Genomic DNA, 27,929 nt, shown 5'->3' with positions numbered 1-27,929 from the left:
TGTAAATGATAAGAAAATGTACATATTTGCATGAATGATCACTTTCCTAATTTTGTCCTTGTTATTAAGACATTTCTTTAATAAGCATGCAATACAGCTGCACATTTAACATGTCAACTATTTAAACTTACAGCTGGTTCAAGTTCTATAGATGAATCACAAAAGATGGACCGTCCATCCATCTCTGTAATGTCACCGACTAGTCCCGGGATGTTGAGAGACCTCCCTCTGGTACTGCCAGGCCAGCTGTCGGTAAGTGTAAAACCACTTTGCAGAGAAAATATTTGGCCCTGTTTTATCAACTGAAAAGGAAGTAGTTTGGTGATGACATTTTATCTGCCTAGCTCATATTTAAATAATGTATAGCCAACATTTTGTGAACTTTGAGAAAGTGTTATTTCTTTTTACCAAGGTGAAATTATGGTATGATAAAGTGGGCCATCAGCTTATTGTGAATGTCCTACAAGCACGAGAACTGCCCCCTCGACCTGACGGACGACCCAGAAATCCCTATGTCAAAATGTATTTTCTTCCTGATAGAAGGTACATTTTTTTAAATATATTCAAATTCACAGATTTGTTTCAAGGTTTTTTTTTTCTGGTTAGTACCATTTGTTTTTTTCTTTGTTCATTTTGAAAGAAATTATACTTTTATTCAGCAAGAACGCTTAACATTTTGACAAAAAAATTATATTTCAAATAAGTGCTGTTCTTTTTAACTTTTTATTCATCAAAGAATCCACAAAAATATTAAGCAGCACCTCTATTTTCACTGATGATAATTAGAAATGTTTCTTAAGTACCAAATCAGCATTATTACAATGATTTCTGAAGGATTGCGTGATTCTGAAGACTGGAGCAATGGCTGCTGAAAATTCTACTGTGCTGAATCACAGAAAAAATGCATTATTTTAAATTGTAATTATATTTCACATTACAGTTCACTCTATTTTTGATCAAATAAAGATTGTATCAAAGATAAAGGTCATTATGAGCATAAGAGACTCTTACCATCTGTAAATTTTGAACGGTATTGTAGATAGGTGGTCTCAGAAATATTTTATTATTTTAAATGTTTCAACTATTTGGAATGGTTTTGTATTTTCTTTTCTTTCTTTCATGATATATTTATCAATGCACTAGCTTTGCACTGTAAAACCTCACTTGCATTTTTCATTTTGGATAATGCTGAGTTTATGAAATTCATTCCATGTTAAAAGATTGAATAATAAGCAGGGGGAAATGGAATCTGCTTTTTCTGTGCTGATTTTTGGGAGAAATTTGCAAAGTTTTGCAGTGTGTACACACTCTTTTAAACACACTACATTCCTCTAGTGACAAGAGCAAGAGAAGGACGAAAACGGTGAAGAAGAGTGCAGAGCCAAAATGGAACCAGGCGTTCCTGTATTCTCACATCCACCGCAGAGACTTCAGAGAACGCATGTTGGAGATCACAGTTTGGGACCAGCCCAGAGTCCAGGAAGAAGAGAGTGAATTTATGGGAGAGGTGTGTGTGTGTGCTTCAATTATTTTGTCTTGACAATAAGATGTCTATGTATCTATATCTAGGTTCGGAACAATATATAATATATTTGTATGGATTCATTTCAGAAGTGAATTCAACAAAAAGTGCATTTGTGAAGTAATGTGTTCAATTCCCTTGACTCCACAGGACCCTTCAGGTTCTTTATGCCAAATAGTTACTCTAACATGGTTCAAATTCATTTTTCTGTCTTTCTCTTTGCCCAGATTCTGATTGAGCTAGAAACAGCTCTATTGGATGACCAGCCACACTGGTACAAATTGCAATCCCATGATGTTTCATCCCTACCATTGCCTCAGCCATCCCCCTGCCTCCCCCGCAGACATGTTCATGGAGATAGTCCTAGTAAAAAACTGCAAAGTAAGTATCAGCTAGTGTATGTGTGCTAGTGATGTGTGTGTCACTGTATTTTTTTATTTATTTATATAATTTGCATATGCTGGGCAATGATTAATCGTGATTATTTAACATATGTGATATATATCATATATGTGTGTGTGCTGTGTATAATTATTTTGTATATATAAATACACACATATGCATGTATATATTTAAAAAATATTTGCATGTATATACTGTATAACCTATATTTATACATTACTTATATTACATACAGTATAAATATAAATATTTTATAAATAAATAAATAAAAAATCTTAAATATATACATGCATGTGTGTGTATTTATATAGACAAAATCATTTTACACAGCACACACACATATATTATGTAAACACAAACTTTTATTTTGGATGCGATTAATCGCGATTAATCGTTACCCAGCACAAAATTTTAGATTAGCACCAAAAATATATTTACTGACCATACAATGTCTTACAATTTGGGCCTAGAAGACTTGATTACATGTCTAGATAAAGTATGTTCCCTTTCGAAGTTGAACTCTGATGCTGCGTCATGGCGTTGACGCTATGGGAATGCTCCTGCGTGAGCCGGTGTCTGAAGCAGATGCCAAACATGCGCATGGTCAGCTTATTTGTATTCTGAAGCCGCATGTTTGTTGAGCGTGGGTCTGTTCCTGTATTGTGTGTGTATTTAAAGTCTTTAGACAGGAGTTAGAAAACAATGTCAGAACTGAATTACAGGATATGTGCGATGCAGTGCACTTGCTTTTTTACGGCAGACGACTCACATGACATGCATTTTCTGTATGGGTGAGGAGCACGCTAGGTCAGTTCTCGTGTGTACTAGGGCTGTCACGATATCAGATTTTTCTGATTTACTAGGGCTGTCACAATATTCTTTTTGGCCTAAAGAATTCACAGTAACGATGTATCGAGATATCTATATCTATAAAAATCTTGTCAGTCAAATGTATCTTTACTATTTTGTGTTTTGCTTTCTTTTTTTAGCAAATTAATCACAGTATTGCATAACCAGGAGAGAGAAAATACTGTCCAGTTCAACAGTATTATAAATACGTTTTAACAACACAACTATTACCTTAACCTGTTAACTTGCGTCCCCATTTGGAACCCAAATCCCCAAAACGGCGTACCCAAATTAAGATACATAGTTCATGAAGACCTTGGACTTCAAACATTGTAGATTTATTCAAAAAAAAAAAAACATTTGGCAGCTTGTTGTCATATTGTCAGAATTAATTCAATCAATGATAAAATTCTGAGATTTATTTAAAACATTTTTAAACCATGTTATGTGATTTAATTTAGAGGAGACTAAAATGCTAATTGTTTTCAGCCTAGTACAGCGTCAAAATACAATTTATGAGAATAATAACATATTTTATTCCAAAATCATGTTATAGCGTCGGTCGAGTGATTGAAATAACTGCCTTCTGCGAAATGACGTGGCTTCTTCTCACAGAATGAGGCAGAAATAGTTATTTTATAGTATTCTGCATCTGACTCTGAGGGGTTGGAGGTGGACAAGCAGACGGGTGATTCAGCAGAACAGCTTCCTCAATCTGCTGTACATAGCGTCAACGCCATGACACAGCGTCTCGTTCCCTTCACAGGGAACCGGGTTGCATACGTAACCCCCCTTTTAGATTTTCTTAAACAAATGATTTCCTTTATTTACATGGTTTTAAAATGGTCAATATTGTGTGCTTCATTTGATGTTTTCCATGAGAAATGTACATCATGGAGAACAAAGTGCTTGTTTTCCTAAACTATTAACAACGTCACATGAATGCTCATCTCATAAACACTTATGAGAAAAAGCACTCATGAAATAGTCTATTTTTAAATAGTATTTATTTTATTATTTTTTTCATAGTTTTTGTCTTTTGGTAAAAAAAAAAAAAATCTAATTAGTTTTTACTCATTTTAAGTGACACAAATTATTTTGATGACGTTAATCAAAATTAAACCAAATTTTCATTCATTTTATATATTGCTTTAAGCATTTATCAACATTCAAAAAAAGAAACAGTTCTTCAGTTCTTCATTTTACATTTTGTAGATGGGTTTTATTGCATTGTTAAAGAAAAAGCATTTGGGTGAGTTAATTAAGCACTTTAGTTTACTGGTGTTCAGTGTTCAGCTCACGCAGCTCAAGCAGGACAATCCTCTGCATAATTTGATTATTTGAAACAATCTTTTTTTCTTTTCTTTTTTTAGCAAAAAAAAAGTGCATTGTTAGTATCTTGCTGTGCTATTTTGTTTACTTCATATTTTTGGTTAAAGTTTATCTTAAAAAAAACACACATTATCATCGTTATGCATATTTTACGCCTTGGCTTTGTAGTCATTCTCATAATCAAAAAAACACTTTGTTAATGAACATTTCCATAAGCAATGTTGTTGAATAGATTAACACTGCAGCTAACTGATCATCAGTACATGAACAGAAGCATCCTGAAATCACATACTTTAGAAGATACTAAACATGAAAACAAAATCAACAACTACAGTATAAATAAATCAAGCAAATGCTCAAAAAATGCAACCATATTAATTATTTATACACCAGTGCATGCTCAGAAGAGGGTAATTGGGACTGAGCTACCGTACAAAGCCATTTATAAAGCAACAAAAAAACAACAAAAAAAAACACAGACCAGACCAGAGAAAAGCTGCATCAAAATCCATTACTTAAATTTCTGAAAGTTATTAAAGTGACCCTATTATGCTTTATAAGATATTAGCTGTCATATAGTGGTTTATATAGCTGTTTGTGAATAAAGGTCTGCAATGTTTGGATGATTAAAGTGCACGATAAATGGAGTTTCATAAGACAAAATCGATTCTGAACCGCCTGTAACAATATTGGTAAGTAAGTCTAGTCTTAATTTCTGCACGTACTTACATAGGTTTGTTACAAGTTTGCATAATGCCAGCCTATGGTCATCACTGGCTGCCTGCGAACAATGCCCACCCTCTAACACTGTAGTTGTAGCTGAGGTCTGGAAGAGTTTAGTTCGTGTTGTCGACATATCGAGAATTTGCTGTTTTCTGTGCTGTTAAAGCAAATCCACTTTTCTCAAATTGATACAGTAAAACCGAAATAATCGTACTGTAATACTGTGTATACAAGAGCTAAGGAAGACTTCAGAGCTGATATTCAGATATGGTAATGGAAGTTTTGACACACTGTAAGCATAGGACCAATCACAACAGACTGAACCATTAGACCAATCAGAGCTGAGTAGGCTCTCTGTAAGGAGGGGTTTAGAGAGACTAAATCCTCAAAAGCGTTTCAGATACTGTGAGAAAATAAATAATTCTGATATGTATATTATCAGAAAATTTGTGTTTTTTGACCTTGGATTCATGAAAATCTATTGTAGGAGACATTCAAAACAAAATTAGTAACTTTTAAAACAGCATAATAGGGGCGCTTTAAAACGGCTTAATTTTTACAAAAATACAAAAAACCTTTAAATCTATTGTTTTACACTATAAAGGAAAATAAGGTAAAATAGCTTTGGATGCAGGTTATAATGCAATTATAATACGTGTTGTTTTTATGTTCAGCAGTTGAATTGTATGCTGTGTATGTGTGTGTGTGTGTGTGTGTGTGTCTCAGGATCTCATCGCATCATTGAAACAGATTATGATGATGGTATAACAGTAGTGTCCTCAGGTGGGTGGGGGCAATGTTTACTCTGTTCGGAGAGTAGAAACCCAACACAGGGTGAGAGAGAAAGCTAATGTCACGTATTATTACTGCAGAGGTGTACTGTAGAAAATACAGCTGTTTTTAATTTTCCTCCAAGCCTTTTATTTGCATAGAAGCCCATTAGTTGATATACAAATGAATATGATTCTTAATTGGCACAGATGAAAGCGTAAGATGAAAAAGTTTGTTTTATAATAAAATAATGGATTATAAGAGAAGGTTGTGTTAGTTTTTGAAGTACAGAATACGGTCTCTCTCCTCCTATGCTGGGCTGAACTGTAGTGTTAATTTGAACCACAGAAGTACCTCACATTAATTGTGCATGGACACTGTGGAGGAATGACTCTGTAAGTCAATCACTCTCTATAAAAACACACTTTTATTACCTTCATAAGACCTGTTTAATTTTGTTGTAAGCTGGAATAGCAAAAGGGTAAAAGTGATTATAAGATTGTATTACAGCATGTAACAGGATTAATATGGGTCTTATGACAATGGATGTTATCTCTGTTGCATGCCTGTAGAAAAGCTTGCTATAGAATTAAGAGCTTAAAAGAAGAATATGCTGTGGCTGATATTTTAAATGTTATGTTTTATACTATGTTCCATGCATATTTTTAACATATGAGTACTGCAAGTTGTCAGACCTGCAGGAAACACTGTATATTGTTTTATGCTATAGAGTTGCACCAGTATAACTTAATAGTCAATTTCGATATTGAGGAGTTGATAATGAGACTTTTTTGACATTTATGTTAATTATCTATGCAGTAATATTTAGTGCAATGTTTATTTACATGTTTATGTCTACAGTGCAGATATTTGAGTGCTTTCCATTTATATTCTGTTTATTAATTGGAAAAAAAACTATACTTGTTCAGTGTTAGTGCTTTGATGAGCAATCAAAGTTTATCAGAAGCATGAGTCATGAATTCTAGCGCTCAATGCTTAATTTAGCTTTATTCTAATTTTCTTTCAACTTTGATTGGGAGGAGATTCATTTCCTTCCCAAATCTACATTTTAATGTAACTGCAAGTTAGAAATGTAAAAGTCAGATTTCTCTTACAAAGAGCATCAATTCCTGACAACAACTCAATCTGCTTCTCCAGTTCTATGTTAAATTGTGCTCAAATACATTCACTTCACAGATGTTTTCATAAGTGAACTGTAGTAATGGAATCTGTATGTTTCAGTGGAAATTATACAGAAATGATATATACGCTTTTTACGTCTCGTTAATGCTTTGTTTCACCTCATGATTTGATGGATTGGGTTAGCCTAATTAAAGCTCTAATCTCTGCGTTTTTAACCAGCAAATCCTTCATCAGTTGTACTGTAGCATTATCATTAGTTGTTTACAGTTGCATTCTGGGAAATTAATTTATAACATTGAAACTGTGTTATTTACTTGACTTGAGTACCGTTGGGCACCAAGACTTAATGCATCTCTAATAATTTTTTTTGCTGGTTTTTAACTGCTATGTCAAGAAATACATAAAAACAAAGAGAGAGGAAAATGTTTATGGAGCCACTAAAGAGACATGGTGATGGTAAAGATATTTGTGAGAACGCAAAAGTTTTGTGAGGGAATGAAAAGCATTTAAATTATTTGTTTCCTCCCATATCATATTTTTACCATCACGACACATTTTTTTAAATCACAAAACTCATGCACCACGTATAGTTAACTCTGCCTTGGATAACATTGATGTAATACATGAAACCAATTGATTATGAAAATAAACACATTTAAGGGGTGACACAATCAGATAAACATTTGTAAAAATACAATCATAATAGTGTCTTTTTTGTGCTTGTTTTCTTTCTAGCATGTGTAGAGCAGTAGCAGTTGTGCTGGTACCTCAGCACAATCCTTTGGCATGAATTGTTGTAGTAGTTTTAGAAATGTGAATGTGGGTGTGTTATTGTCACTCTCTGATGTCCCTCCAAAAAGGTGCATTGTTTTAACTGGAACAAGTTCGTGACACAAAATGTATATGTATTAAAGCAGCAGAGAGGAACTCCAGAGACAGAGAGAGGTCAAGCACACTGGCCGTACCTGAGAGGCAGGCGGCCATACAGCATCGCTCGCGGTCAGTATCCCCGCACCGAGAAGACCAATGTAGAGCCCGGTCACGACCTGCACATGTCCCTATGCAGAGGTGAGCCACATCATTTGGATACCACATATTTACATGTTAAGCAAATTCAACCTGACTGACCACTAACTGGGGTCACTTAATATTCAGCAATATTACTGATTTGAGTGCACATAAACTATTGGATGAGAACTCAACTTTGCTGGATGATGACATCACTGTTTTCTGCAGAGCTGCTTTATATAGCTGAATTCAACTCATTTCATAATTGATGTACTTCACAGTTACTGAACCGAAATGAAACCATACTGAACTGATTTCAACTGAATAATGACTGTTTACTATTATCTTTTTAGAGCTGCTTTATAGCAGAATTGAATTCCGTTTGCATCATTGAATCATTATTTTCCTGTTATCACTGTAAAGCATACCTGTATTATTTATCAATTATTATATTTTAGAATTAAATAATTATGTTCAATAAAATGCTTGGAAACAAATGAAAACATTTTTACAGTGTTCAGTGTTTTTATATAGACACAGATTCATGCACCGTTCATACTTGCTTTCTTAAATGTTATATTGTAAGAATATTATGCTGGAGGTGATATAGCTGTGCAGTGTCTTGCCCTCTAGAGGATGATTTATGTGGTGTACGACTCATCACCCTTCATCCTCTCATCAGGAGTCTGGATGAGATCCACAAAAACCATCATCATTCCTGCTCTCCCTCTCGTTACCATGACTCCCACCAGGAACATCGCTCCGGAGATTCGGACTATGAATATTCAGAGGACAGGTATCGCTATTTTAGTGCTTAATGCTCCAAATGCATATAAAAATGTGTGTGCGTGTTTATGGAAAACATTGTAACTCAGCTCTCTACATTGATTTGTGCAGTTTTATTATTTGAATGCTTTAGCTATATTGAACTGCATAATTGTATTCACATATGGATCTTTTTACTATTAATGATAAGTAGCATCAAGAATATTTGATGTTTTAGAAACGGAGTTTGACTTGATTTTCATATTGTCAACAAAATGTTTTATGCTGTTACTTTACTAAATACTAATACTACTAAAATGACTAACAGCCATAGTTTTTAGTTCATTCCCATTAATAATAGTACAAATATTGCTAAATACATGTCTATTATTTTCTACACATTTTCTTTTTTTTTTCTTTTCTTTTTTCCTCACCATCCTCTTACTTTTCTTTTATGTTTGGTTGTCAAATTTTCAATGTTTCACCATCACCATGGCAACCTCAGCGAGGTCCTGGAGGTGCACAGATCAATCCGAGGTGGGAGTGCTGAGTGCCTGCATACAAACAGGTAAAAATCCAGAGCTGTAAGCTGCCACCCTGAGTTACCTGTAGGCTATCTTATTTCTTGACAATTTTAGAGCATACAAATCATTTGACAAAGACATATAATCAACCAAATGAGGATTTACTGCAATACTTATTTATTTTGTGCCTAATTCAAGAATCTTTGAGTTCCTTTTCCTTTTAAGAATTGTGTTTTCTATGCCTGCCATGTTAAACAATTTAAACATTTTTGTGTGTTTGCTTGAGTAATAATTTTCATTATTTTTTGCTCTTTTTGATGCCTGCTTGTTTGTGCTAATTAAATTAGGAAATTAGCTAGGCACTGTAACACACTTCCCCCAAAGATGCCATTGTTAGTGAATGGTATACATAAAGATATTTACAGGTAAGCTGGCTGAAACTAACCGAGTGTCATTGTTGTGCTTGTGCATATTCCAATTCTGTTATTGAAGCTTTCCAGACCCTTGTGATAATGCCAAATGTACCTCTGGTTAGTGTGATTTGTGTGCTGTTTTAGTCATTACATACATTGTTCTTCATCCCTTTCATTGTGCTGTACTCTCAAGGGTGTCTCATACAACCTTTCACCTCTGTAGTTAACAATGTTTTCCTTTAAAAGTTACTCTATGTATTTTATTAATTGTCTTTGTTGAAATATTTTTAAGGGGAAAAAAGCAGATTAACTACCATTCAGGGCAATCTTTTGGTTTGCAAACGCATACTAAGTTATTACTTTTCAACCTGAATTCAGAATCAGAGGGAGTTATCTACATATTTTTAGGTAAAGTCCAAAGACCAGTGAAGATTATTGAGAATCAAGTGAGCAGAAGATGCAATAAATCACAATTTTAAATTGACTAAAGACAAAGAATCACAATATTTCACAAATTACAATATTTTCATATCAGGACCCAAATATAAATATAACATTGTACACTGAAGTTGACAACCCCATCACACTGATAGATCATACACTATATGGACAAAAGTATTGGGACACCTGACCATTACACAAACAGGGGCTGTAATGACATCACTTTCTAAATAGAGCTGTGACAGCTTCCAGTCTTCTGGGAAGGCATTCCACAAGATTTTGGAGTGTTCTTGTGGGAATTTTTACCCATTCATCCAGTAGAGCATTTGTGAGGTCAGATGTTGGACAAGAATACTGGGCTCGCAATATCCATTCCAGTTCATCCCAAAGGTGTTTGATGTGTGGGCCAATCAAGTTCTTCCTCAACAAACTCATCCAACCACCATTGTGCACTAGGGCACAGTCATGCTGGAATAGAAAAGGGCTTTCCCCAAACTGTTCCCACAAAGTTGGAAACATGCCATTGTCCAAAATATCTTAGTATGCTGAAAAAATAAGATTTCCCTTCACTAGAAGTAAGGGGCCAACCCCTGACAAACAGCCCTGTACTATTATCCCACTACATGTAACAGTTGGCAGTCAGGCAAGTAGCATTATACTCCTGCACCACTCCGTCCAACACTTGCCATTGTACTTGGTGATGTGAGGCTTGCATGTTGCTGCTCGGCCATGGAAACCAATTCCACGAAGCTCCTGCCACACTATTTTTTTGTGCTGATAATAATGCCAGTGGAAGTTTGAAACACTTCGGCTATGGAATCAGCAGAGCGTTGGCGACTTTTACACACCATGCGGCTCAGCACTCGGTGACACCGCTCTGTGACTTTACGTGGTTTTCCACTTCATTCCTATAGCTTCCACTTTCGAATAATAGCCTACCACTTTCAGTTGACTGTGAAATACCTAGCACAGATGAAATTTCACAAACTGACTGCAAACGTGGCATCCTATCACAGGTGAACAATGCTTGAGCTCTTCAGAACGACCATTTCCCCCCACAAATGTTTGTAAACGTTGACTACATGTCTAGGTGCTTGATTTTATACACTTGTGGCACTGGGTCTGATAATTAAGAGGTGTGTTCCAATACTTCTGTCCATATAGTGTATATTAAACTAAGAGCATCAGTAATTTCCCTTCTTGTGATGTTCGCATACAAAAAGCCACCAAGCCCCTCTCTTCTTTTACGTCAGTTTCGTAGATTTTTTACTTTCTTTTTGGGGCTGTTATGCATGCTTTTGTTTATTTCTTTATTTCTTCCCATGCTAAGCTCTACCCTCCCTGCATGCTTAAAGAACAAACCGCCACGGCGAACAGAGAGGGATGGAGTTATCCCTCTTAGTGCCATTCCACAGCGTGTTCTCAGGTTCACAGATGAGGTCAGCACTGGGTAAGGGAATAGTGGTCAGCTGACTAAATCCAAACAAGATAACTTTACAATCAGTAGGTAGTGAGGAGTAGTAATGAGAAATTAAAAATGTTTGTGTGGTACTGGAAAATATTTCAGTATTTATGCCTGAGAAATAATGGCAACAAGCAACTATTATAATAGTAGTATTAGTCATATGGCTTTTCTGTATGACACTAATTAATCTTTCTTTCTTTCTTTCTTTCTTTCTTTCTTTCTTTCTTTCTTTCTTTCTTTCTTTCTTTTCTTTTCTTTTCTTTTCTTTTCTTTTCTTTTCTTTGCAGTGATCTTCAGCCTTCATTAGACAGAGTAAGAAGTGCCAGCACGACTTGTTTAAGGCCAGAGTCAAACTTCCACTCACCTGAAAGAGAAAGGTATGTGAAAACAAAGGGGAATCCAGTACCTATGAGTATACTATTCTTACTCCACAACCAAACTGTGCCAGGACAAATTGTCTGTGTAACGTTTTAAAAGCTTGGGGTCAGTAAGATTTTATTATTATTATTATTATTATTATTATTATCATTGTTTTATTAATACTTTTATTCAGCAAGAACACATTAAATTAATCGAAAGTGACAATGAAGGCTTTTACATTGATACATAATAATAATAAAAATAATATGAGTAATTTTTGATGAGCACCAAATCAGAATTTAAGAATGATTTCTGAAGGATTATGTGACATTGAAGACTGGAGTAATGGTTGCTGAAAATTCACCTTAACAATCACAACTTTACCATAACATTTTAAAATATATTAAATTAAAGTTACTTTAAATTGTAATAATATTTGACAATATTACTGTTTTACTTAATTTTTTATTAAATAAATGCAATTTGGTGAGGATAACAGACACCAAACTTTTAAACGGTAGTGTTCTTGAGGAGTCTGTTCTGCAATCTCAGCCTTTAACAGTTTTGGTTAAATCCGAGATCCATCATCCTGGCCTAGAACTCCATGATACCTTTCCATTTAGCTATTACATTCCTCCTTTTGTTTTTGTTTTTTCCACTCTGTTTGTTTTATGGATCAGTCATTTTCCATTTCAAAGGCATTCTGGCAATTTGGATAGGCCAAGCTCTCAGGTAGCTAACAAGAAAACCATTGATGGTGACAGGTAAGATCTCATAATAAACCTCTGAACATATCTTTATCACTTATCTTTTTGTGTGTGTGAATCTATTTCAGCTGTTTCACTATTTTTACCTTTTTTTGTAGTTGGTTTACCCTTTTAGTTTATTTATTTTTTTGCATGTCTGATTATGTCATACATTTTTTTTTTTGTATTTATTTTTTTTTTTGCCCTTGACCTCCTTTGCGATGGCTATGTTTAGACTCCAGCCCACCTCTATCCTGAGGGGCAGCAGGAGGAGGAGGGAGCCTCCCCTCATGCCCTTTGGCCAGACCAGCTTAGGGGGTTCCTGCCCTAACTCTCCGAGAGCTGACAGGTGCATGCTGGGAGCCCCTCAGAACTTGATTTATCTGCTTTAGTTTGTGCACTGTTGTTTATTGTGATGTCTTAATAATACAAAATCTGTTTCTTAAAAATGTTATCACCATAAATTTTAATTAACTGATAACATTAAATCTCAAAGTTGCACTAGGTGATTATTTGTTATTTTGTTTTGTTGGCCGATACAACAGTGTACTTGAACTTGATTCGAACACCTACCAGCAAAAACAGTCGGGCAATGAATAAATACCCTATTCACAGATGTATTTGTCACACACAATAAAAGTGTCTAATAATGGGATGGGTTATGGAGATAATGTGGTCACGTATTCTTAGCGTGACGACCACAATCCCACTCTTTAATAAAACTGCTTTTGCATGAGTCTTCATCTCATGCGAGTGAACATTATTTTAAGTTAAGGCTGGAATATACAGAGCCCCTAAAGGGACATGAAGGAAAACTTAATGCGAAATTTTGCAAATGCCATCTCATATTTTTTTCCATCACCATGTCCATTTTATTGGCTCTTTAGGAATACAGAGTTGATGCTACAATAGTTGCTGAAAGTCATAACCAGTCTGCAGATACTGGACAGTCAGAGTTGACAGATTTCTCAAAAAATCATGCATTGTATGATACGCACAGATTTTTTTTTTTTTTACTTCAGACCCTGATTACATCTAGTTATGAAACATGTTTGATATTTTAAGATGATTTTAGAACACATATTGTTATCATTTGTCATGCACTTCTTAGCGAGAGGGACATGTTTCTGTGTGAGTTTGTTGAGTTTGGAACAATTTGAAAATCAGGTAGTGTGTAATCTTCAGTCATAGTGTATGATGCCGATTTTTTTCCACCGAAACCATTTTTAAAGTCGACAAAGTATATGATGATGATTTATTTAACCTGTTCAGATTTTTAAAAAATTGTAGTGTATTCCAGCCTTTAAAGCAAAACATTTTGACACAAAAAGTTGACACAGTTATAAGTGCACCTTTAACAATAAAATGAATAATTTCTCCTTCAAATGTTTTCTTGTTTCTCCGTAACTACATAGTGTATTACAATGAAATGTAACCTTTAAATGACATTATAAAATGTTTTTTCTCCTGTATTTTTGACAAAAAATCTCTTTCCAGAGAACTTCCACGAGGTGGACATTATTCCCCAGCAGGGACCACGTCATTAGGCCGCAGAGGCAGACAACTGCCACAACTCCCTGCAAAGAGCAGCAGTATAGAGCAAGGTAAGCAATTCACTCTCTCTCTCCCTCTAAATACCCACAAAATCAGACAGCAGTAATCTGAAATGCTATTACCATTCAAAATCACAGCCCTAACCCATGAATCTGTCCCAGTGCCTTTATAAATGCCAGATAATTTCATGACTCCTCTGTCCGTAGCCTTTTTCATGTGCTCCACAAGATCACACATGTTGATCTTTCTACCTTACTCATTTCTGTCTCTTCTCATGCCATTTCTCATGCCTTCAACCCCATCTTCATGAAGAACATGTCAACAGTAAACCTGAGGAGAAACCTAACTCAGGTATCTCATTCCATTCTCTGCATTTTGCCCTAAAATTTATCACTTGCTTGTCTAGAAGAACTGAACAATATTAGTTTTTACTCTGCTGTATATTCCTTGTTCAAACCCCACAATATTTGGAACATTGTAGCTCTTCTAAGTAGGTTATTTGCTGGTCAACCAGCCACTTTGTTCCAAAAACAGACTGACCATCTTTAGCTGGTTTGTTCTTGGTCAAGATGATTTACTAGCTTCAAACTATCTAATGACCTGCTTGTACCAGTTAGAAACCACTGTTCCAAAACCACTTCAAGGCAAGACACCACCAGGTGAATAGAGTGACATAAAAATAACTAATAGATATCTGTCAGGGTTATGTCACTACGGTTTATTCTTGTTTGACACTACTACTGTCTCGTCATTGTTTTCGCTCTCCTGTCCATATGAGTTGTTTTGTGTGTGGAGCGTGGTGTTCGGATCCCAGCACTTTGGTCTTGTTTGGTTTCGGTTCTTTGTCAGGGTTCAGGCATTCATGTTCCATGTGTTTGTCTTCTGTCGTGAGCGCACAGGATGAACATTCACTCATTCTTGTGAGCTCTGGTCTCGTGTTAGATTGCGGTTTCAAGTTCGCTCGGGCCATAGTCTCTTCTGTCTGCAAGTGTTATTGTGTTCTGTGTAGCATGTGGTTCATGTTTATATTAGGGATGGGCATTTTTGTCAATTTCTCATTTCGATCATTGACAGGTCTCAAAATACTCAGGGGGCGGGGCGTGTCCGTCATGAAAATTAAAATATTTTAAGACTATTACGAAAATTTATGTTGACAAATAAAAATATGACATGAAAACATTTCTATGAAAACATGATCGTATGACTAGAAAAAAATAACACTGCTAGATTATGATTATCGAAAAAGAAACATCTAAAAGGAATAGAGGCTTGAGGTAAGGATGAAGTAAATGATCTTCAGTAGACTGAAGCCCGTTCTATGACAAATCCTATGAGATTAATAATCAGATATCCTAGATACATAACATAAACATAACATTACAACTTGCATCTGCACATAAGGACACAAATGTGCATGTGAACTTGAGCGTGCTAGTTTTTTACAGTCTATGGTTTGAAAGGGAAACTCTGGATGCGCTCTTCCCTTAACAGCATGCTGATACACGGGCAACTAAAGCACAGAGAATTTACAACATTCTATTAAAATCCTGTTCTCATTATAATGCTATATATGGCATGTATATTGGCGCTGCACATCTTGCACTTAATTTTATTTTTCATGAAAGAAAGTGATTACAGTCATCACTGCGCGTTTTCGAAGTCATAATGAGAAACAATTTTAAATAGGCTAAAACATAGTTTTACTGTTAAAAAATGAGAACAAAATAAAACTGCTGCATTATTATCATCAATGATTTTGAAAAAAGAATAGCCCATCTAAAAGGAATATGAACGTCTCGAATAACCCAATAGCCCGGACATTGCATTTGAGCTGGAACTGAAAAGTGAATGAACAGTCGGTAAACTGCAGTGAGAACATAAAAGTAATTTTACAACTTACATCTGCACAAAAGGACTTGAATACACACATGAGCTTGACCGTATTAGTCTGATGTGTAATTCTTGTAGTGGACGCACTCTTCCTTTAACAGCGCGCTGAAAAACTAAAGCACAGAGAATTTACATTTATTCATTTTGCAGAGGCTTTTATCCAAAGCGACTGACAAATGAGGAATACACCAGCAAGCAATTCACTGTGAAGAGGCAAATAAACACAAAAAGTGCGCAAAATACAGACATTGCTTTGAGTAAGCTAGAATAGGGAGGGATTAAAGGAAAGTTAAAGCATTGAATTTTGAAAAAAATAAAATAATATATGATGAGGTTAAGTGCTCACGGAAGAGTTGAGTTTCAGCTGTCTTATGAATGTTGTCAGGGATTCTGCATTCCGGATGAAGGCGGGGAGATCACCAGCAAGGAACAGTGAACAAAAATGTTCTGGAGAGTGATTTTGTGCCTCTGTGATGGTGAACCCAGATTGGTTAATGTCCAGCTGGTTATTCTGTGAGAGGAAAGATGATACCTGGTTGAAAACAACTCATTCAAGTGTTTTTGCTTTGAATGGTAGGAGAGAGACAGGTCTGTAACTATCTACAAGTGACATATTTAATGTGGGTTTTTAAAGCAGTGGGAAACCCGAGCCTGCTTGAATGCGGTAGGGAAAATGGCAGTGCGGCCAATGTGTGTGAGTGCTGGTAAAAATATAGGAGAGATGGCTTATAAAAGGTGTGAGGGGATTGTATCTGGAGGGCTGGTGGTAGGATGACTGGAGTGGAGAAGTTTAGATGCTTCTGTCTCAGTGAGTGCAGAGAAGGATGAGAGAAGATTTCTGGCTGTGGATGTGGTTGGTCTGAGTTCCTGTGTGTGTAGAGCTGAGAACTGACTGCTGATGGTTGTTGTTTGGTCAGTGAAGAAATTAGCAGTTAAAAAGGTGTTCTCATTATAATGTTATGTAGGCTACATAGTAGATTGGCGCTGCACATCTTGCAGTTAACTGCATTACATGATCAAAGTGAGTTCAGGCATCACTGCAGTGTGTGCTTTCAAATCCAGTTTCACTTTATTTCGCTGGTCTGGAACAAATCAGGCCTCAGGAACCGCCTCAAATGCTGCGTTTTCATGACTGATCGTCGCTGTGATTGTGTTCACTGGCCATGTGCTCTTGTTGTTTAACTTGTTTGGTGTGAACACATGGCTGGTCATGTTTGTTTCAATGCGCCATGTGCTCGCTGTCTATTTTCAAACCCTGCATGTTCTCCAACCCCGCATGGCTGCATGTTCTTGTCATGTTTTGTTCGGGCACATGGCTTGTGATTGTGTTCACTGGCCATGTGCTCTTGTTGTTTAACTTGTTTGGTGTGAGCACATGGCTGGTCAGGTTTGTTTCTATGTGCCTTGTGCTCTGCTGTCTATTTTCAAACCCCGCCCTTCTTGTTATCTGAATATTTGTTCATTTGCAGCACCTGTCCTCCCTCGTTACCTGCTTTGTTTGCTTTCCCTATTCATTCTCCTTGTGTTTGCAGTCCTGTGGTAGATCGTCGTCTAATGTGGGCCATGTTTACTGGTTTCCTGTTGTTTCCTGCCTTGTTCTGTCCCACCCTGCCTTATCTTGCCTTGTTCAGCCGGTCATGTTTTCTCCCACGGGGTAGTTTTTGTTTGTTTTGTTTTATTTTGTTTTTAGATTTAATAAAAGCCCATCTCTGCATTCTTGAGTCCTGGCCTAATCCCTTCATCCCAATCTGTGACAGAGCGATCTGCCCAACATGAAAATGGGTTGCTCTATCTACCTGCCTCCACTGCCTGTAGCCCCTCTCCCTATGCATGCTCATGGTCACAGCATTGAGTTCCCTCCATCAACGAGGGACTGGTCTGAGGGAACTCACTCTGGAGTTCAGGAGTGTGGTTCAGTTCAGGCTGGGTTACAATGAGGTGGCTCTCAAGGACTTGTAACTATGTCCTCCAAGGAGGAGGAGAAACAAGTCCACCTCTAGCCACGCTGCAGCTCCTCCAGAGGCGGCCATAGACGGGACAGCTCATCCTAGAGACTGCTGCAGACACTGCAGCTTCCCCAGAGGCACCCGTAGATTCTGCAGCTTCCCCTGAGGCACCCAAGACCACTGCATCACTCCATGAGGATGCAGAGTGCTTTGCAGCTTCTCTGCGGGCGGCCGTCTATGTCTCCTCGTCCTCGCAAGCTCAGGAAAAGGAGTGCTCCTGTTGCTCCCCCAAGCCCAGTGATCCTGGAGGACCTGACTCTGGTGGTCCCAACCAAGTCCGGTGGTCCTGGAGGACCCCAGACCAATGGTCTCTAATCCAGTTGTCCTGGAGGACCCGACTCCAGTTGTCCTGGAAGACCCAACTCCGGTGGTCCTGCAGGTCCCATATCTGGTAGTCCTGGAGGACCCAACCCTGGTGGTCCGGTGGTCCTTGAACTCCCTGTCATGGCCACTGAGGCTGTCCCTGTCAGTCTTGTCCTCCTGCCTCTCTGTTGGCTGCTTCGACTCCCGATTCTCCTGAACTACCCATTTTCCCCGTCTGCCTGCGCAGTTGGCCCTGCCCTTGTTCCCTTCCCTGCCAGCTCTGCCCAATCTCCCTGCACCACTCTCAGCCAGGACTCCAGACACACCTGAGCCTTAATGGTCTATACCCCTGGCTCTGAAGTTCTTGCTTCATTTTGTTGACATATCAGAGTTGTTTACAGAGGGGAACCTCTAGCCGATAAACATGTCTCCTAGAGAATAGTAAACATATGACCGATGCTCTGTCCTGATACTCCTCAGGAACCATTTGAAAGTGTGTTATCATAGCCCCTATTATGTCCACACTATCATCTCCAGGTATAGACTGGAGGGGCGACAAATTAAGAAGTGAGACGCAAAATCTGAAAGCTTATTCTCCTTGCTATACTGCCTATTCATGTAAGGAAACTGACTGTATTGTATATAGTATTGGAACAGGCAACAGATGAAAAAGTGATGTTCAATCTTATGATGTGATGTGCATTCACTTCACTACAGCATTAGAGCCCAAACTCTACACCTGCAACACCCAATACACAGGGGAAGCATGTTCATATCATCTCCACAGCGCAAGCCAATGGAGAGACAAATAAGGGAGTGATTATAACAGTCACTCTACCTCCTCTACAACAGTCTAGCTTTACTGCTAAGGAGACGTACTGAGCAGCAATACCAATTGTGTTCAAGGTCAAGACAGACAAAGGGCAGGGTGCTAACAGTGAAAAACTTGCTACCCTATCTGTTTGAAGCCCTTTAAGTGGATCACAAACGTGAACACGCCAACTCTGCTAAAGAATGTGATTACAAGGGAAGCACACTATTTATCGCCATAAACCAAAGGCAATTGACTAAAAAGTGGAGCAAATGTGCAGCCACTTATTTCATATAAAGGCAACTGCGCTTCCCAGGCTCAGGGAAGGATGATACCTGAGCCAATGTTACTGCAATTATCTAAATGTCATCCAAGAAGTGAACAGTTATGACATATATTATTCCTCTATCTCCTAGCCCAATGCTGGTGAAAGCTTACGCTTCTACTTCTCCAGGAATCCTGTTTGATATAGGTCACATGAAGACCTACCCCTGAAAAGCCAAAAGAGGACACCAAGGGATCGTCTTTCTTTGCACTTTTGGCTGAGATGACTTTGTTTAGATCCTCCTTTGGCTTCTTGTGAGGTTGCCTCCTCGAGCCCCCAGTGACACTCTCCCCCTGACCTTGTCTCCAGCTAGGGTCTGCAACAGGGTCAGAAGAGGGGGATGTAGAACCTCGACTGTGGCTGGGGATGTGGTGCATATGCGTTCTGAGATACTCCCTCACCCAGGTTGAGATCCTTGAGTAGGTCAGCTTGGTAAGCTTGCAGAACCGACATGGTGTACAAAGCTCCACATTCCTGGCCCACCACCACATAAGCCTTGATATCGGGTCTGTATACGCTGCACCTGGGACAAGATAGCTCACAAGCGAATTTTCAACCCGTTGCATCCTCGTATAACCATGTTCAGCAAGCCCCTTCATATTAGCGTATCTGTTTCCAAGAGGGGCGTTAACACAGGCCGAGAATGGTTTGTTCCACGATCTCACCACCTCATTATAGAAATTGGGGAGGAAGAGAAGGCTCACGGTTGCGCTTGTTATGACCTGCGAGAAATCGCTCATCCAATCTACCTGGTGCAGATTCCTCCCCCCTCCACTGACCAATCTAGCTTTAATTTGGCCGTGGTGCGGGTCATTACGTTGACCAGATCCTCATATGTGGGGGTGAGGGAGGAGTCACTCAGCATGTCCATCTCAACAGTTCCTCATGTCAACAACATGCTCTCTGCCAGGTCCGAAGAAGCCACAAAGCGGGCTTTCGGATCAGGCCTGAGAGCTGGAGAGGTAGTGAATGATGTTTGATAAAGGGATAGACCTGTCTCAAGCTACTCAGCTGGCTCAACCTGTGACCCCCACACAAAGTCTGTGTTGCCTCGGCAGTGGTGGGACCCAATCCACGGGGAGCAAAACTTGAAAAGAGCCATGTTGGAGCGGAACTTTCTCATTGTGAAGTGAACACAATGAGTACAACCAGCCCCCTTGATGGCTGACTGAGCATGCTCCATTTCAATACATATAACACACAGATCGTGTTAAATATCTTTGTGACACATCTCCTAAATGCACTAGACATATTTTTTTTCTCCTAACCGCAAACACACAGAGAATCTTTACACGCACAGACAAACATATGGCTTCCTAAAGACAAAGAAGCTGATGACTAGGTGCCCGCATATACCCTGCCGACATGCCTGTGACATCAACTGTGGTAGCCAATCAAGTTTGGTGGGTAACATACATGCTTCAGACACCAGCTCATTTGGAGTGTCCCAATAACATCAACTCCATGACGCGGATTTTATTTCCACTTCGAAAGGGAACCTTCAGTATATAGATAAGAATAAAACTGAAACTTTTGTTGCATGTAAGTGCTACTGTAGTAAACATTTCAGGTTCACGGTGAGAGAAAATACTCATTTTGAGAAAAAAGCCTTTAAAGATAAATAGCAAATAGATAAAGTGTAATAATATAAACAATTTCAGTATTTTGGAAGTTTTCTTTCCACTATAAGAAGAAGAGACTCAAGTTACTCAAGCAAAATATCCCAAAATCTCAAAATGCATGAAAAAACAATGGTTTTGACTGTAGTGTCTTGCCTTAAGCTGTCTTTTCAAACAGGGAAGATTTAATGTGCATTTCCATCAAAAGTATAATTTCCTCAAAAATTCAGTTTACTGTCCCCCTTACTGTCTCATTGTAGCACTAGCAGTGGAGGAGCGGGCTCGTCAGTTGCAGATGAGAGTTCCCTCCTATCGGCCGGGCTCTTCTACAAGCTTTGGTCACGATCCAGAGGCAGAGCTCAAGAACAGGAGAGATGTGAGTCTTAAACTGGCTTTTAGGTCTCCAACTCATTTGTCTGGCAGTGCTGGTTGATGATTAAATAATTCTTCACAAAATTTAATTCTTCGCCCACATTCCTTTTTGTAAGTTTTATTGTTTTTAAACATGGTTCTAAATATTTGTTGTTTTCCATGGTTTAGATGTATAAAGACCAGAGGAGGAGTTGTGACAACATGTCTGCGAGGTCATCAGACAGCGACATGAGCGATGCTTCAGCCATCTCCCATGCCAGCAGTGCCTCACGGCTGAGCGCCACCAGCTACATGTCCATTCAGTCTGAGAGGCCGCATGGGAGAATAAGGTTAGCCTATAAACATGCACAGAAACAAACACACAGGGTCCATACTTGGAAAGTACTGCGTAATAATGGATAATGTTGGAGTTAATTGCAGTTATTATTAGAAAATGCAACATTGTACATGGTTTAAGTCAAAGTGTAAGAATAATAGTGTGACCATCATTGATATAAGCAACACAAGCTACACAATCAGACATATAAACCCTCAAAAAGTAAGAGTCTTTTAATGACTAGAAGTTTAGCATGCCTAAAATGCTTTTGCAGCAAAACACAATATTTATCAGATTATATATATAAAAGTATTTGGAAGTTTGGTGTAAACATTTTTTTAAAGGAATTCATATTTTTTATTCATTTTTATTCAGTAAGAATTCATTAAATTGATCAAAATTGACAGTAAATACTTTTTACAATGCTGTTCTTTTGATCTTTCCACAAAAGAATATTAATCAGCAAAACCGCTTTCAACTCTGATAATAATAAGAAATGTTACTCTAGTACCACATCAGCATATTAGCATGATTTCTAATGATCATGATAACTGAAAGATGATGAAGACTGAAGTAATGGCTGCTGAAAATTCAGCTTTGACATTACAGGAATAAATTACCTTTTAAAATGTATTTCTGTAGAAAACAGCTATTTTAAATGTAAATAAAATAAATATAGCCTTAGTGAGCATAAGAGGCTTCTTTCAAAAACATTACAAAAATCATACCTACCCCAATGAAAATATAGATATATAAAAATGCATAAATTTAGTTATGACCTTTAAAAAAAAAGTAGCCAGTACATTTTCTTGATTAACTCTTCATTGGAAGTTGGAGCAAAAGTTGATTTTGTACCCTGCACACCAATGGGTGGGGTGTTTGGAAAAATAGTACAAAATATATATATTTTTTAATAGCTACAAAATATTTTTTCAAATTTTTACTCTCTCTTTCTTTAGCTCTCTGCTATTTTTCCATACTCTGAAAAATCATATTCTGTTCTGTCACATTAAATTATATTGTTGTTCACTTGCAATGCTTATTTATTCCCTCTCCTACAAATCATAATATTTTTCACTAGTAAAATTGCTAAATTATTCTATACTAGCAGTAATTATTCAATTCAGGTCATAAAAAATGTGTCCTCAGGTAGTGAAATGTCATTTTTTGTTATTAGTCGTGTTTGACATTTGCATGCTTTTAGCTGTCTGTCATATGCATGGCTTGTTACTTTTGAAACATTTTTATTTTCTGCATGATTTACCTTTCTTTCTATTACGGCTTGTGCCCTATTGCATGCATGCATATTGCATTGGGGGTCAAAGGTCAAAGTCGTTGGAGAGTTGTAAAGGAGAAGAGAAGAAGGAGAGAAGGATTTCATGGGGGGTGAATGGAACAGACAACAGGAGGAGTCTGGGAAAGAGACGTTTCTCTGAGGAGCTTAAACGCAGACGTCATACGGTGGCTGGAGATCTGAGGTAACATGGACCAGCTCCCCCTGCCCATGTCTTCACCTCAACCACCACCGGATAAAACTTTATCATTAGCTTATACCAGAAACAACAACAAAAACAACATCTAGAATTGAGCAATCTTATCTTATTTCTGCTGATAGTGCTTTTTATTTGTATGCACATTCTGCATTGTTTTATCGTCTTATTTGCTAAAGGAACTATGCAAATCGAGTAACAGCACCCAGAAAATGTATATATAATCTTCCTCATCTAGAAGGCTGGCAGACTATATTGCAATCTGTCTTAACGACTTAATGATCCCAGTGATCCAGACACCGTAGTCAGCTCTTTAAAATGCAAAAAGCATGCTCGACTACACCGCACATCTGGACAAATGCCCAGTTATAGAGTTCTTCACAAGCTTTCGATCCTCAATTGATGAATCACTGCTGCCATGATCAGTAGAAAATGTAAACAAAAAAAAAAAATCCATTTACAGTACCACCTGCATACCATACGTGGTAATATTGCAATGTTAAAAACATATAATTTTTTCTATAATAAGACTAATTTACATAGAAAGGAGGCAATGACAATGAAAAAAATTAAAAGAGGATAAAAACATTCCTTCTCCTCAAACAGAGCTTGTACATATATCATTAAAAGCCTTAAATTAACTTTCTATCTTTTCTGTCTATTCTTGTCTCTTTCCTAACACGTTTCGGGCTTCACTAACCAGTTATATATCTTCATCATTTATAAAAAAAAATTATATATCAGTTTGAAGCCACACACTAGGTGTCACTGGGTGAAGTCTGCTTAGTTCAAACAAACATAGTTAACATGAAATATTTTTGGGTGGCATTGACGTGTGCGATGTGATTGAATGTTTGTGAATTATATGTTTAAACTAATTCTTTATTATTATAATGCATGCAACTTTTATTACATATAAGTTGACTATGATCAATATTTGTATAAGTTAATTTGTTAGAATTAGTTGAGTCAGTGAAGACAAAAAAGTAGTTAAAAATGGCGAAAAACTTTAAAGTAAATGTTGACCAGTTTTATTTCTAAAATATTTACTATCCCTTGTACATCCATATGAATTTAAAATGTTGATGTTAAAAAAACGTATGTGCATGTTATGCGTCAAGCATACCTTAATACCTTAACTTTTACCAACTATTCATATTTTATTGGAATATTCTTTTTTGCTGTCTTAAAATGATCCTGTACACTACATTTAGTTTGAGACAATGTTAATTGTGCATGCTGTGTTTGATTTCATTTGTATCATTTGTATGTTTTGCTTCATTCACATGCCACTCTTTGTGTGTCTATGTGTGTCCTGTGTATTGTGTGTATTAGATCCCTCTTTGCATGCCTCACCTCATATCTCCCATGCTTGAATACTGAGCCAGCACTGGATCCTCCTAAACCCAGAACCCTGTCTGCTTACCCCTCTGTCACTGGCACTGCCCTCCAGCCTGTGGAAGAGAGACCTACCTCCTTACTTCCTATCCCCACCCTACATCCTACAGACAGTGGATTAGGGTGTAGACATGATGGGGAGAGTGCAATTGGACAGTCCTGCAGTACCTTGACACCGTCAGAGGGTGCAGACACACGGCAGCTCCTCCGAACCCCCAGGGGGCAGCAGAGGACATGGCTGCACTGTCAAAGTGTGCTGCTGTGTCATAATACAGACAGTTTGAACTACTGATCTGAAGATGTTGCTTTTTAATTAACACAGTTCTACTAAATCAGATGTAAATCAAGTTTTAAGGATTTCATGAATCAAAACACTTTTGTGGCTTTTAGTCACTTTGTGTTAACTAGTGTACTTCTAAACACAATTCACTTTAAGTAGGTCTACACTTTTAAACTCTTCCAGGAAAACAGATCAGAATACTGATATTGATTACATTTTTGTCCAATCAAATGCTTTCCAGAAGAATGAGAATGTCCCTACCCCAGTATTTTTCCCATAGGGATTTAAAAAAAAAAAGTGTACTTAATGCTTGTGAAGTTTAAGAGATATATAATCATGAACCAAACCAACCATGTACAAGGTATATCAATAATCTTTTGTTTATAATCTTTGATTTGAAACAATTTTTTTTTTGAAAATCAGACAAAAAGACAAAGGTCCGAGACTGTGTACTTAAAGGAGAAGTTCACTTTTGAAAAAACTTTTGCTGATAATTTACTCACCCCCATGTCATCCAAGATGTCCATGTCTTTCTTTCTTCAGTCGAAAAGAAATTAAGGTTTTTGATGAAAACATTCCAGGATTTTTCCACATATTATGGATTCCATTGGGACCCAAACGGTTCAAGGTCCAAATGACAGTTTCATTGCAGCTTCAAAGGGCTTTAAACGATACCAGACGATGAATAAGGGTCTTATCTAGCGAAACGATCGGTCATTTCAAAAATAAAATAAAAAGTTGACGTTTTATAAGCACAAATGTTCGCCTTGCTCTGTTCTGTGATGCGCGTTCGTGACGTCACGTAATACGCAATTACGTTGAAAAGGTCAAGTTTGATGTGTTTACAAATGTGCGGAAGGAGGACCATATAAACATTTTCAAATGTATTTGTGTCAGTTTATCGTTTAAAATGCCCATTTCGTGTGCGCATCCTGAGTGTTTTAATATTAAAAAGCCAAAAAGAACATTTTCTTCAATTTTTCAAGCGTGACCTTTTCAACGTAATTGCGTATTACGTGACGTCACGAACGCGCATCACAGAACAGAGCAAGCCGAACATTTGTGCTTATAAAACGTCAACTTTTTATTTTATTTTTGAAATGACCGATCGTTTCGCTAGATAAGACCCTTATTCATCGTCTGGTATCGTTTAAAGCCCTTTGAAGCGGCAATGAAACTGTCATTTGGACCTTGAACCGTTTGGGTCCCAATGGAATCCATAATATGTGAAAAAATCCTGGAATGTTTTCATCAAAAACCTTAATTTCTTTTCGACTGAAGAAAGAAAGACATGGACATCTTGGATGACATGGGGGTGAGTAAATTATCAGCAAAAGTTTTTTTAAAAGTGAACTTCTCCTTTAACGGCTTCAGTGAGGGAAAGAACTACAATCCCATGAAGCATTGCAAATGGCATAATCAGATAAAAAATTTATAAAAATATTCATTTTAAAGATGTTTGATTATATTATATGTTTAGAAATAATTAGGTTAATTGCAAAATATGCATATTATGCATACAAATATTTAAGTAGTGAGTGCTTCGTGAGAGCAATTTGATTCTCTGATTGGTGGAGATTTCTGCAGAATTATGGGTTGTGTAGTTTTTCACCAGGAATTACCCTGCTGAACTTGATTGTGTAAAAATATGTTGAAAATTTTAAATAATGAAGGCTGATGGCTTCAACAAAAGCATATATCATTGATTAACAACCTCATAGCTCGCAGTTAGTCTGTCTTTTAAATGTTTAGAAAGTTCCCCATGCAGAAAATGAATGAGATTTTTACTTTCGGTACTTACACTATTCCACCTGCAACAAAATAGTAAATCACGATTCATGACATCAACAAAAGGCTATTAGCTATTTTTTTAAAGTTTTTTTTTTTTATCTGTGCTTGTCAAGAGATGTCATAACTAGTGTTGACTAGTTTTGACTAATTTGTCATGATTCAGTCTAATTTTATGTAGAGAAGCAGATGATATTGTCTAAAAACAGATTTCGAACATTCTCTCTTCCATACTGGCTTGTGCAAAATAATTTGATTGGACAAAACCAGCTATTATTTTGTGCTTGGATTAGAATCAGTGATGTGGTTTGTAAGCTGTTTTAGCAGTGTACATACATCTTGGAAAATAATAAAGCATTAAGATCTTGAATACGGTTTTCAACAGTTAGTGTCTCTCTCTTACCTTTATGTATCAACTGATTTGTCTATGAACTATTCATCTCTCTTTTACTCTTTCTTTCTCTTGCTTACAGTCATCAAGTCAGAGCCTCATCTGGTCGGAATATGCTAAAGAGCACAAGTGTTAGCGGTGACATTAATACATCAGAGCGAACAGACGGCAGCCAGTCTGACACTGCTCTGGGAACAGTCGGGACCGGAGCTAAAAAGCGTCGCTCCAGCCTCAATGCTCGATTCGTGGCTATTGTGGGAAACCGTCGCAGTCGAAGCACCTCACAGATCAGTCAAACGGGTCAGTGTCTTTAGCGCACGTCCTGATTTTGCTGAGTCAGACTCGTTGCTGTGTCAACATATTTTGTTGATCCTGGAACAACATTCCTGTCTGAAAATGTAATCCTAACCATATCCCTACCCCTAAAACTAACCCTATCCATAAGTTATCTCTAAAATCAGAGGGAAATGATTGGTGAATAACACTTATGTAGAAGCTCCTAACCCTGGTTGTAAGCCTAAACTTAAGATAAACTGTAAACTTGTCTCTCAAATCTGATTGGTTGATTGGAATGTTGTTCCAGGATCAACAAAGATATTGATCCAGGAACATGTTGTACTTGCTGAAATCAGGTTTTATCCGGTTTTACATTTATTAAAAGTGACAGTTAAGAAATTTACAATGATGCAAATTTTTCCATTTCAATATTTCACACTTTTTTATTTATCAAAGAATCCAGAAATTTTTTTTATCATGGTTTCCACACAAATATTAAGTAGCACAACTCTTGTAGAAAAAACCCATAATAATAAGAAATGTTTCTTGAGCACCATGTCTGCATATTAGAATGATTTCTGAAGGATCATGTGACACTGAAGACTGAAGGAGTAATGGCTGCTAAAACTTCAGCTTTGCCATTACA

The 27,929-nt window shown here is 37.3% G+C and overlaps 1 protein-coding gene across 15 annotated transcripts in view; it reads left to right on the top strand.

Moving 5' to 3' along the window:
• The window catches only part of rims1b (regulating synaptic membrane exocytosis 1b), an 88,518-nt gene that overhangs the window by 53,939 nt on the left and 6,650 nt on the right, over positions 1-27,929 (top strand). For 4 of the 15 annotated variants that reach the window (XM_082164739.1, XM_082164730.1, XM_082164738.1 and 1 more), the window contains 16 exons: positions 134-252; positions 413-543; positions 1,336-1,507; positions 1,750-1,903; positions 5,555-5,611; positions 7,657-7,810; positions 8,433-8,546; positions 9,021-9,083; positions 11,646-11,735; positions 12,399-12,482; positions 12,700-12,813; positions 13,962-14,068; positions 14,331-14,369; positions 21,233-21,348; positions 21,513-21,673; positions 27,090-27,307. In XM_082164739.1, the coding sequence (XP_082020865.1) occupies positions 134-252; positions 413-543; positions 1,336-1,507; positions 1,750-1,903; positions 5,555-5,611; positions 7,657-7,810; positions 8,433-8,546; positions 9,021-9,083; positions 11,646-11,735; positions 12,399-12,482; positions 12,700-12,813; positions 13,962-14,068; positions 14,331-14,369; positions 21,233-21,348; positions 21,513-21,673; positions 27,090-27,307 (1,893 nt within the window). Of the gene's footprint in view, positions 1-133; positions 253-412; positions 544-1,335; positions 1,508-1,749; positions 1,904-5,554; positions 5,612-7,656; positions 7,811-8,432; positions 8,547-9,020; positions 9,084-9,386; positions 9,465-11,223; positions 11,344-11,645; positions 11,736-12,398; positions 12,483-12,699; positions 12,814-13,961; positions 14,069-14,330; positions 14,370-21,232; positions 21,349-21,512; positions 21,674-22,985; positions 23,139-24,485; positions 25,225-27,089; positions 27,308-27,929 lie in introns of those variants that run through there. The other 11 variants (XM_082164736.1, XM_082164737.1, XM_082164735.1 and 8 more) reach the window with 11 other exon arrangements.

This window comes from Leuciscus leuciscus (genome assembly GCF_965113295.1).
Source record: "Leuciscus leuciscus genome assembly, chromosome: 3".
Lineage (NCBI taxonomy): Eukaryota > Metazoa > Chordata > Actinopteri > Cypriniformes > Leuciscidae > Leuciscus > Leuciscus leuciscus.
The sequence above is the reverse complement of the archived record's forward strand: the minus strand, read 5'-3'. Positions and strand labels throughout refer to the sequence as shown.